This window comes from Coffea arabica, chromosome 5e, assembly GCF_036785885.1.
Source record: "Coffea arabica cultivar ET-39 chromosome 5e, Coffea Arabica ET-39 HiFi, whole genome shotgun sequence".
In the NCBI taxonomy this organism is placed as follows: Eukaryota; Viridiplantae; Streptophyta; class Magnoliopsida; order Gentianales; family Rubiaceae; genus Coffea; species Coffea arabica.
Window position 1 is genome coordinate 47,839,714 of NC_092318.1, and position 11,838 is coordinate 47,851,551.

The following is an 11,838-nucleotide window of genomic DNA, read 5'->3' on the forward strand; positions in this document are numbered from 1 at the left end:
GTCTCCCTTCGTGGCAGTTAACTACGTACTGCGAAGGGCTTCTCTTCCGGTGCAGACTGTGCAGTACAACATGAAATGATGTACATGAAAAGTGGAAGACATGCGGCATAGAAAGGTTCGAAGGACCATTAATTATATGTTCCATGCCTTCCAATTTCCACTTCTAGCCCCATATCTTATAGTTACTTGTCATTTCAACCCCCAACCAATATTCTTAACTGGAAAAAAATTATGATCTATTCGTTTCAATTTCATTTAGTGGCATATTCTAAAAGGAAAAAGTGCAACTGAGGTGATCCAAACAATCAAGGAAGTTCTAGTTTTCTCCCCCTAGCTTAAGGGTCCTTTTCAGATTGATCCCTAATATTTTCGCAGCGAATATATTCTAAGTCTCACATTAGAATTACTATAAGTGCACAATATGATCGAGATTCCCTGATAGCTGGTCCATAGGTTCAAGAGATTACTACTTCTAGTCCTTGTCCTTCTTTTGTAATTTGGTCCCTATTTTTTTCCTTTCTTGGGGAGATTAATGCTAATTTTAACCATTTTTGTTTCGAGGTATGCTACAGAGCTAGGAAGATGTGCTGTCTGCTGCTGGTCCATGCATTCATAATTCTAACTATAACAGGTACACAAAAGATACAAAATTTTAAAGGTATATAAAGTAGGGTTACTTGAGTAACCTTCGTAGATTGTACCAAGGAAAAAAAAAATTAGCAAGTTGCTATAAATTTGTGATAATTACGTCTCAACGTACTTCAATCTCAACAATTAGCAAGTGTGTTTTTCCTTCTGATTTGACGATACTTTTGTTCTGATTAGTGCTCAAACAGAGCCAAGCAAAGCAAATAACGAATGGGGTTTAAGCATGATACATCTAACCATGGAAATGCATATGTAATGCCAAAAAAAATTCAGTGCAATATTTCAAGTCGTCCTTGATCTAAACAAGGACCAGCGTATTATATCCACACAATATTTTGCAAACTCTTTTGCCACCACTCTCTAGCCTATACATGGACCAAGAATAAGGTCGAATAATTTGAAATGTGCCCACAAAGACAGGAGCTATGAGTAATCCTTTTCAACAACATTATGAGGCAGTTATTTTGTTTTCATTATAAAAGTTGATGGGATTTTTCCTTCTTCACAGACTTGGGCAAAGAAAGGGTCCTCGGAAAGAAAAGTTGCCCTAGCCACCTAGTAGCCATGGCGGACATGGTGATTCGCCGCATCACCCTCTTTTGTTTTAATTTTAGGTATCTAAATGAAAATGAAAAGAGGCACTTGCTAGTCTTTGAGATTTTTTTTTTATTTTTGATAAAGATCTCAAGTTTATAATTGGATTTTGCAATATAAACTTCTCTATAAATTAGATTTCTCTCGTTATCATATGAATTCATACATTAACAATTATTATCCTATCTTATATTTATATATTTTCTCTAATTAACATTACTTATTCGAAATATGAACTCCTGAATCCCATTTTAACAAATGTCTATTGGGTACTCGTTAGATAGACCCATTAACTAATTTGATGGTGAAATTTCTTTTTCTTTTTTTTTGAAATTTCCTTTTTTCTTGTTAACTCAACTTTTTGCAAATAAAATTATTTTTTTTCATGAAACATCTTCGTTTCAATAAATCTACACTAATGGCAGAAACTACATCAATCACACATAGATGGAAATAAAATTCAATACTAGATACTTAGATGTAAAGAACAGATGCTTAGATCAGAAAATAAAATTCTAAATGCATAGTAGGTAAAAGTTTTAGAGGTTACATGCATGGAACACTGTTGTGGATGCGGTTCTAACACGGTTTGCTAAAATTGAAGGTAACTTCAACTTGTACGTGGAGTAATATGTACGCTGGAATTTTGAGCTTGGAATCTAATCCAAGGTTGTTTCAAAGGCTGATTGAAGATACAAATGACTTTACACTTGGGAGTGATTAAAGTTTAGTTTAGGCCAATTAAAAAGATACTTGAATTCCTACATGAGCATGGGATGAGATCCAAGTATGAGTTTAAGTGCCTCTATCTTACCTTCCCTTTGATTCGGGTTGAAATAAGTCTATATTAAAGCTACCCTTTTTTTTTTGGTGTCCCTTTATTAGTCAAGAAAAAACTCATAAAAACGAGACATTCATTGAGGAGACTAAAGTCTAAAACTGTTTTCTTTCTTCATTAACGGATCACCAATCACAGTAGAACATGCATCAAAAAGATGATATTGTTGACTACAAAATCTCAACTGTATTAACAAAAAATCAAAGACAATTTGAACTAATCAAAAACAAAAAAATTTAGAATTACTCTCAATCGTTAAAATAAGCAATTGACTTATTTAATTAGTAACTAAATTTATCTTGGAACTAAAATTCTAGATGAAAGTTTTTATTTTTTATTCATTCGACATGCATTCAGCTATGGGCCTAGTACTTCAATTACACATGACTTTTGTACTAGTCCTCCAACCATTGTTACAAGTACAGTTTTGGACCATTGGTATCTGACTTTCGCCTGTCAAGATGAATGAAAGTTCCCGCAGATGGTCAATATTACTGCTGGCAACAAATTATAAGGCTTGCGTCGAAGCAAATGCAGGGCCTGCATTTCTTGACCCAAATGTAAGCCCTTTCAGAAAAAGCTGTTGTGTTACACAGCTCTTGTAGTCTTGCTAGGTTTCTGTTGCCCATCTACACTAGAGATGGGGATGGCAACGGGGCGGGGGACGGGGGAGCCTACAAATTCCCCTGTTCCTGCCTCGCCCCCGCTTCTCCTGCGGGTGCCCTTACGGGACTAATAAAAATTTATTATATAATTTTATTATAGTTAAATTTTAACAAATAATCAAGTACTAAAATATCAACACATCACCAAATTATTATTCATTGTAATTTCACAATTGAAACTTATAAAAGCAATCAAACAAAAGTTATTTGAATACAATCCAACATGATGAAATAAATACAATTAAAGTAGTCAAGTTTTCACTTTTGACACAAATACAAATACTAATTCATTATTATACTTGTGCATTTTTTTAAGGAAAAAATGCTATTGTATTAAGTGTAATTAGAGATTTAATATAAATGTATTAGTAAATTTAGTATAACAATTAATAATTTGTATTAGTACACATATATAATTATTAGTATAATTGATAATATCAATTATATTACATATACTAATATACGTTATATAATACATATAACTAATAATATCATTATCATAAGTTTGTAACTAATTAAATTATATATTATATATATAATTATATACATATATTTATTATATATTTATTTTTTTAAAGCGGGTGGCGGGGCGGGGGTACACTCCCCCCCCCCCTCGCCCCCTTTCTAAGCGGGGAGAAAAAATTCCCCCCGCCCCTGCCCTATTAGCCCCCGCGGGGGTGGGTCCATTGCCATCCTTAACTAGAAACCTGGAAACCAATATTGGATGTTTTTTGAGTTAAATTTTAAGAATTTAAAGAATATTTCATGTCTTTTATAAACTTTGGTAAGGAGTGCATATAAAAAAAAGGATTCCTCTAACCTGTATTCAATGAGTATGGACTAAAAGCTACTTAAGGGTTTAGTTTTTGAAATAAAAGATAATGAGGAAAGTTCTTAAAGATTAATTAGCACAATAAATATGAGTGTGCAAGTTTAGATAGCAATTAAAAGAGAACATTGGATAATAATTAGGAAAATCTTAGAGATAATGTTCATACTCGAACATTAATCTCCTAGATTTAGTCATGCTAAGATATACAGTATAGTGTACAAAGGGTTTAGTTTTTGAAATAAATGACAATGAATAAAGTTCTTTGGGATTAATTAGCACAATAGATATGACTCTGTAAATTTAGATAGTAATTAAAAGAGGACGTTGGATAATAATTAGGAAAACCTTAGAGATAATATTCATACTCAAACATTAATCTCCTAGATTTAGTCATTCTAAGGTATTCAAAACTTACCAAAACATAATACGACTACTAACAAATAGAAATAAATAAAAGAAGAATAGAACGAGGGTTTGTCTATTGTTCTCAATTAACATCTCTTAAGAGAAGTCTGTAATCTAGTACAATATCATATGGCTTTTTACATATCATAATTTTAATTTAAATCCATCGTTGCACAGTAAAATCATATTTGTTTTTTTATCATTATATTGTAAGAATCTTAATTTTTTTTAAAGTTTAAATTATTATCCTAATTGAGATATACATATTGAAAGAATGATACAGCTCTAAAGATATTTGTAAAATTTTTCTATCATATAAAAGGACTTCACTATGTACACTTTTTATATAATAAATCATGTGTGCCAACCTGAAACCACCATTTTACAAAAGAAATTCATAAACTAACTTGTTATTAAATTTAGGATTCGAATCATAATAATATGCCTGATAGTGGAGAGTAAAAAGGGCATGGGAAAAGATGAAAGAGTAAAACAAAAAAAAATTGACTCAAGTAATAAATTCAAGGAATACTTGTTGTTCGATTTAGAATTCGAATCGTAATTATGTATTTCACCGTTGAGAGTAAGAAGGAAGGATGGAAGAGTTCATAAAATTTGAATTTAACTATTTATATATCTCACAAGTTGCCTAAAGTAAATTACAGCCTTCTTTTTTTTTTCTTTTTCTTTTTCTCCCTTGCAAAGAATATTTATAACACAACCTTAATTGGTTGCTCAAGCCGCACCCTAATTATTCTGGTCGGCGAACGAACAGAAATTACCACTATTTAACCCTGTGACGTAGGAGGCTGAAACCAAAGCTACAGCTTCTGGAACTTTCCACAGGGTTCTGGGCTTCCAGACGACTCTCCCCGCTTCGACGTTTCCCAATTCCTTTTCTGCATATCCTGAGGATTTTGTTTCCAATTTAGAATCCTCCAACCAACGATTTCTACTTAATAAACCATCATCACCAGCCCCAAAAGAACTCACTTTACCTACCACATTCTTCTTTATTATCATCAAGACAAGAAAAAGATTTTTTTCATTCGTTTTCTTACTGGGTTTCTTGCCGAAAGTTGTATTGCTGGTTCTAGAAAACAAGCAAAAATTGGTAAGGTGAATAACAAGAGAAAGAGAGGGGAGGAGGGGAAGATGGGGCTGGATTACTACAAAATATTGGGAGTTGATAAAAAAGCCACCGATGATGATATGAAGAAGGCTTATCGAAAGCTTGCGATGAAGTGGCATCCGGATAAAAATCCCAATAATAAAAAGGATGCTGAGGCCAAGTTCAAGCAGATCTCTGAAGCTTATGATGTATGTATATTTTTCTTTATCCCGATTATCCTGCATGTGTTTTTTTATCTATGATGTCGTGGATAGCATTTTTTTTTTTTAAAGTTTGGGAGGCATTTAAATTTGCAAAATTGAGATGGGTTTTCGAAATAATTTTTTCTGGAATTTAATTAGAAAGCGTCTGGGTTTTTCTTTTTATCTGTAAAGCTCCAATCTTTATAACAGGTGAATGTTTAGTTTAGTAAGTTTTGAATTTTTTTAGAGGAATTTGATCATGAGATTTTCTGGGTTTTTCTCCTTACGAGTAAAGATTCGATCTTTTTGTCTGAAGATGATTATCTACTTTAAGAAGTTCGGAGTTTATTAGCGGAATTCAATTGAAAAGATTTTCAGAGGGTTTCTGCTTATTTGTCTAGCTTAATCTTCCTGTATGTAGATGATGCTTAGTTTGAGAAGTTCTGACATTTTTTTTGGGTCAAAAAGTTTGAATCTTGTGTTTTTCCATATATCTGTAATGCTTTGCATGTGAATTAGTTACATTCAACCAGCTCCAAAAGTTTATATTAAAGTTGATCTTTTTGCTGTTTTTCTTTATCTTTCAGGTTCTAAGTGATCCTCAGAAAAGAGCAGTTTATGATCAGTATGGTGAGGAGGGGTTAAAAGCTGGGGTGCCGCCGCCAGATACTGCTGGTGGCCCTGGTGGCACTACTTTCTTCTCCACTGGTGGAGGGCCAACTTCATTTAGGTTTAATCCTAGGAGTCCAGATGATATTTTTTCTGAGATCTTTGGGTTTTCTGGCTTTGGAGGAATGGGGGGTGGCAGTGGCATGAGGGGTTCAAGGTTTGGTGGTATGTTTGATGATAGCATGTTTTCTTCATTTGAAGGAGGCGGTAGTGGGCCTGGTGGATCAATGCATCAACAAGCAATTAGAAAAGCACCTGCAATTGAGCAAAACTTGCCTTGTACACTAGAAGAGCTATATAAGGGGACTACCAAGAAAATGAAGATCTCCAGAGAAGTTCTTGATACCAACAGTGGGTGAGTATTGGACCTTAGTATTTCGCTTATGTGTGTTGACGAGATGTGACATAATTCTTTTGTTTATTCATTCTGGTTGTGTTTGTTGACAATCTTCACCTGTCAAAATATAACTTTTCTTCCCTTTCGTACTTGTGTGCAACTGTGATAAGATATTAAATTGAACCTATCTAAGCGAGTAATTTTGAACAACCATTTCATAGTTTCTGTCCTCGGTAATTTAGTCATTTGAGCAGTAGTATTAGAACCATTGGACCCAGATCATGTATGAAAACTTGTACATCGTCCTCTACCTTCCTCTTGTTTTCACTTGTGCTCAGTAGGAGACAGAGGAATTGGGATATAAGGATGAAGCATTTTCTTCTCTTTTGGCAGTGTACATAAAGTGTTAGGAAGTTGTACGACTTAAACTATCATCTACATTGTACACATGCGAATTTAACAGTTATTTGGTGTTAAATAAGTACTCTGGTGATTTTATGTATTGGCTGGTTTGTCATTTTTCTGGTTGGTGATTGATTTATCCAATGGAATGCGTTTATGGTGGAGTTGTGAGATTACAACTATCAAAATGCGGAAAATGATATAAAGATATCCTGCATGCAAATTGACATGTCTAAGTTTTCTTTCATATTTGGAAAGCATTTTGTTTGCAGTTTTTAGATGCAATAGGAGACCGTGTAGCAGATCACTGCTGTATTCCCTTGTGATTCACTTGCAGTAATTGTAGCATGATAGTAGTTTGAGAATATAGTCAGCAGCTAATTGCGAGCCTTCCAGCGGTTTGGATGAGCTTTGTGAAATTAGGGTTGTAATGAATGACAGTCACTGTGTGTAATGAACACGTAGATCTCAAAGTAGTAATCTGGGGGGGGGGATTATTAATTATTAGTATATTTCAAATCACAAACCCCGCCAGTCATTAATATTAATGTCTACTATTCCCTTGCAGTTGTTTTTCAAAGATCTAAAGAAATGGCACATTTTACAAAATTTACTTTCCGCAAATGCTATGATCTGCTGAGTTTCTCTCTACTTTCTCTGATTGAACTAGCAATACATTTGAAGCTTCTGGTGTGAAGTTTAATGTGGCTACTAGTTGCCCTCCTACTATGAATCTTGTTTGACTTATGCATAGAATAAGTGGGGTACAAGACCTCTCCTTGGTTTTGAGGAGTAAATGTTTGACTTACGCCGGGACCTGATTTTTTTTTCCAATTTAAGCAATTTCATAAAAAGTCCTCTTTTTGGGATTAACTATTGGTCATTTTTATCCCTGTAAAATAGGAAAGTAGGAATCTTTTACTTAGGTCTATTTGATTGTTTGTGATCTTTTCTGTCACTTTTGTTATGAATGTGAAACTCTTGTTAGAAGTTATGAGATGACTATGCAATTTGTGTTTGTTTTAGTTTTTGTATGTTTTGAAGTTTTATTGTTGTGGGAACGGGGTCCTATATCTCAGTAGGGACTTTCAGAGTTTATATTACTGTTTGCGAGTTAAATGCATGGAGTAGAATATGTAGTTGCAGAAAAGTGTCTTGCTCACTGATGGGTTTTAGTATTTCTACATGCATTGTTTCTGCATTACATTAATATTATTATTCAAAGTAATCAAAAGCTTTTTGAAAAGACTTGTAAGCATCCTGGGGTTTTGGGTTTATATCAATCATTTATATTATGCTGATTCAGTTTGCTTGCTTTGATACAGCAAGATAATGCCTGTAGAAGAGATTCTTACCATTAACATCAAACCTGGCTGGAAGAAAGGAACGAAAATCACCTTCCCAGACAAAGGAAATGAGCTGCCAGGTGTAGCACCTGCAGATCTTGTGTTCATCATAGATGAGAAACCTCACAGGGTGTTTACGCGTGAGGGGAATGACTTGATTGTTACCCAAAAGGTCTCTCTCACCGAAGCATTGACAGGTTATACAGCCCATCTTACTACTCTGGATGGTAGGAATCTAACAATTCCCGTCACCAGTGTGATTCACCCAACTTATGAAGAAGTAGTTCGAGGTGAAGGCATGCCGCTTCCAAAAGATCCATCAAAGAAGGGAAACTTGAGAATTAAGTTTGACATCAAGTTCCCTGCTAGGCTGACTGCGAGTCAGAAGGCTGGTATAAAGGAACTTTTGGGTTCTTGAGGTTGTAACCTGGGTTTTTTTGCTGTTGTTTGGAGTAGTACTTTGTGTATATTTTTCAGAGCCTTCACATCTTTGGTGAAGATCGGGGTAGCAAGAACATTTATTTTCATTTAGTGCATTTGTGTTCTCTAGGAGAATAATACTGCTCGGCACAAAGCTTTAATTTATACATCTCTACTGGTTGTTTGAAAGTGTTACAGGTAATATATGCAAAAGATGAAAACACAAGGTTTTTGCAGCGTCTGAAGGGGCAGTTCAAGATTTTGGTGCTTGCGATTTACTTCTGTTTGCTTATTGAATATTGCAATGGGTAGAGTATAATCTTCTTGAATATGCTGTTCTGAATGTGTACAGCTATGGAATAAATAACACTGAACAAGGTGCAGGACTCATTTTGCATAAAAAAAAAATACCAATATACTAGTATTAGTATTTGAGCAGCATTGGCCGAACAAATCTGTGTAATCACCTTGATCCCTGTCTTCTTGGGGCTTAAAACTTGCCCTTGGATTAAACAGGCGGGCTACAAGCTAAGGGATTCTTTGCATGGACAAGGAACAAAGAAGAAAACGTGAGAGTAGGCACTTAATAATGACCGAGATTCATTGATCGCCTCGCCGGCTTGGAAATTGGAATTATTTAGCGTTCCTCATAGCTTGTGCTTGTAGACGAAAGTCGTTCAGCTTTGCTATTTGTTTTGGTTTTTCATTTTTTGCCCTTTTCAGTTGACTCTCATGTTATCTAAATTGCTAAACTAAGTTGAGGACCAACATTTACTATGGCCTGCCAATCAGCATCCCGTGTTGAAGGGTACTCTCACTGTCTTGCCTGCTTGAAAAGTTATATGGAGTTGCTACAAAGTAAAAAGGGTATGCCAATAATGTCACCCTATTGCAGTATCTGTTGTTTTTTCTTTCTTTTTTAAAAGGTCTCCTGGTCTTGGCAAAAGAATCTATATAACGTTTGGTCTTTGCTGGTTCTTTCACAATGGAACTTCAACATCGATCCTTCAGCTTTTCCTATGAAGAAGGCTGATTAATTACAAAATCCATGTAAGCATTGACAAACATTAGACATCCACTTTATTCCTTATCAGTAGTTGCAGTGAATTTACCGGAATATATTTCATAAATTCTCATAAGATCCACAGAGCTCAAAGTGTATAAATTTCCTGGTAAAGCACTTGGAAGGACGTTGCTTATCTCCTCAGTTCTTTCTTCCACAGCAGCAGCTTCTCTGAGCTTTCCTTCCTTCCACAGACTCCTGACAAGCAACTCCTTTGTGATAGCATCAGGAATTAAGCTTGAGTTCATCATATCCTCAAATATCCTCATTGCGAGCGCAGCTCTTTCACATTTGCAATATGCGCGAATAAGAACTGTGTACATATGAGCATCCGGCTCCAGACCACTTTGCCTCACCATCCCAAAAAGTCTCTGAACTGTTTTAACATCTCCATGAAGTGCAAAATGATGCATCAATCCAGAAAATGTCTGGATTCCTGGAAATATCCCAACTAAAATCATCTCTTCAAGTATGTCCAAGGCTTCATTATTCATCTTACACTTGGTCAAGGTCCTTAACATAGATGTATACAAAATTAACATGCTGCTCTTGGATATGGGACCACAAATTGTTTTAACACCTTGAAGAATCTTAAGAGCGGCATCACCATTTCCAGAAATTCCATAAAAATTTATAATCAATTTGACTGTGCCGAATGACAACCTGATGCCCTCCCTATCTAATTTAGACAACAGCTGATCAACCAATTTGACACATCCTTGGCGGGCTAATTTGGCAACCATCCTTGATGTTGTATAAATATCATGTCTAAATCCTGGTTGATAAGCTACCCAGCAGAAGAACTGCCATGCTGTTTCAGCTGACTTGAAATTTCTGATCATTTTGCAAACTAGCCGTGTTGTCCATATAATGTTTGCATCCTCTAAAGTTGACACCTCTTCAGGTCTCCACTGCTGCAAGGCACTAGCCAAAGCTGCAGGATCTAACCATGGTTTCAACTGCATTTGATCAACAGCACGACCATCAACATGGTTAGCATCTTCATCCTCATCCTCCATGTCATCCTCACTGCCATCCAAAGCATAAGCTACAGTTTTAATCCTCTCGTCCGGTAACATTTCCCTCAATAATTCTTTTGTCTCCTCGACGTAGCCTGCCTCCTGCAGTTGCTGCAACGAGTTCTGCATAGCTCGACCAGGCAATATACCATCAATTCGCATCTCATCAAGCAAAGTCTTCACCAAGTCTATTTGATCATTTTGACATAATGCTGCAACCAAAACGGAATACTGCTTCAAACTGCGTTTAATACTCATCTGTGGCAACATTTGGAAAACCTGAAATGCTGAATCCAAGTTCCCTGAACCGAGAAGATGCTCAATGATAACTGTGTACGTTCTACAATTAGGAAGCGCCCCTTCATCAATCATCCTACGGAATACTGTCACCGCTTCAGTATCACTGCCATTCTTAGCAAAAAGGCCCATCACAATGTTGTAAGACTCAGAACAAGGACGCTTCTGTGAGGTCCGCCACTCATCCCACACGCTAGCAACCTCGTCAAGATCTCCAGCAAGAGCAAACCAACGCATCCGGTCCATAAAGCTGACACGCGCAACATTTGTAAACTTGCCAGCATTGATGGCATTGATCAGGGTTCTGAGTTTACCAGTTTGGCCAGATTTTGCAAGTATTTTGGCTAATGTATGAAGTGTTTGCTGATTATGCGAGAAATTTGAAACAGTCTTAAGTACTTCAACCAAGGAAAGAGCAGATTCAGGGGAAGGAGCTGATCTTAGTGCATTGTTGACTACAAAAGAGTCTAGAGCAGGACTATGCAAAATGGAAACAAGGGACGATTCTGGTGAACTTGACCGAAGACTAAGCCTTATCGAATCAATGAGCCTGGCCCTTTGGAGGTACAAGCTGACCTTATCCACATTTGGGCTACTTGAAAAATGGCAAACTTGCAGAGCTAAATTTCTTAATAGGCATGTGATATGGTTAAAACGGGAGAGTTTCATGGGAACCCACTAGCCACAATCAATTCTTTATTCAAGACCAACCTAGAAATCAAGAGTTGCTAAAGTTATGGCAATTGCTTTCTGCGGCAAATGATCAAACATGTGGACTGCGTGGGCAACCAATTTTCTACCTTTGTCTAAGGTATAGGTACGACCAGCATACCCTGCAGTAAATGGTCAAAGTGGTTCTTTCATAGTGTCGCTAGTTGGCTTTGGCTTCAAATGAAAAGATGGGAACTAAATGACGCAGCCTTGCCCTTGCGAGCGTTGAGACTTCATATGAGATATTACCGAGTTATGAGCCTAATCGAGCCAGTAAG

The 11,838-nt window shown here is 36.2% G+C and overlaps 2 protein-coding genes across 2 annotated transcripts; one reads left to right on the plus strand and one right to left on the minus strand.

The window, feature by feature from the left end:
- The first annotated feature begins 4,762 nt into the window (after nucleotides 1-4,762).
- On the plus strand, nucleotides 4,763-8,709 carry LOC113688522 (uncharacterized). Its single transcript, XM_027206360.2, has 3 exons — nucleotides 4,763-5,302; nucleotides 5,884-6,320; nucleotides 8,030-8,709. The coding sequence occupies exons 1-3, from the start codon at nucleotides 5,138-5,140 to the stop codon at nucleotides 8,466-8,468; spliced, it is 1,041 nt and encodes a 346-aa protein (XP_027062161.1). The 5' UTR covers nucleotides 4,763-5,137; the 3' UTR covers nucleotides 8,469-8,709.
- Nucleotides 8,710-9,527: 818 nt separating this feature from the next.
- On the minus strand, nucleotides 9,528-11,661 carry LOC113687768 (pentatricopeptide repeat-containing protein At5g66631-like). The gene has a single exon (XM_027205301.2). It carries the CDS (start codon nucleotides 11,516-11,518, stop codon nucleotides 9,551-9,553), a length of 1,968 nt encoding a protein of 655 aa, XP_027061102.2. The 5' UTR covers nucleotides 11,519-11,661; the 3' UTR covers nucleotides 9,528-9,550.
- Nucleotides 11,662-11,838: the final 177 nt, after the last annotated feature.

Coding starts and splice junctions, on each gene's coding strand:
- LOC113688522 (XM_027206360.2), top strand. CDS start 5,138: ATGGGGCTGGATTACTACAAAATATTGGGAGTTGATAAAAAAGCCACC. Junction 5,303..5,883: donor AGATCTCTGAAGCTTATGAT/GTATGTATATTT, acceptor TTTATCTTTCAG/GTTCTAAGTGATCCTCAGAA. Junction 6,321..8,029: donor GTTCTTGATACCAACAGTGG/GTGAGTATTGGA, acceptor GCTTTGATACAG/CAAGATAATGCCTGTAGAAG.
- LOC113687768 (XM_027205301.2), bottom strand. CDS start 11,518: ATGAAACTCTCCCGTTTTAACCATATCACATGCCTATTAAGAAATTTA.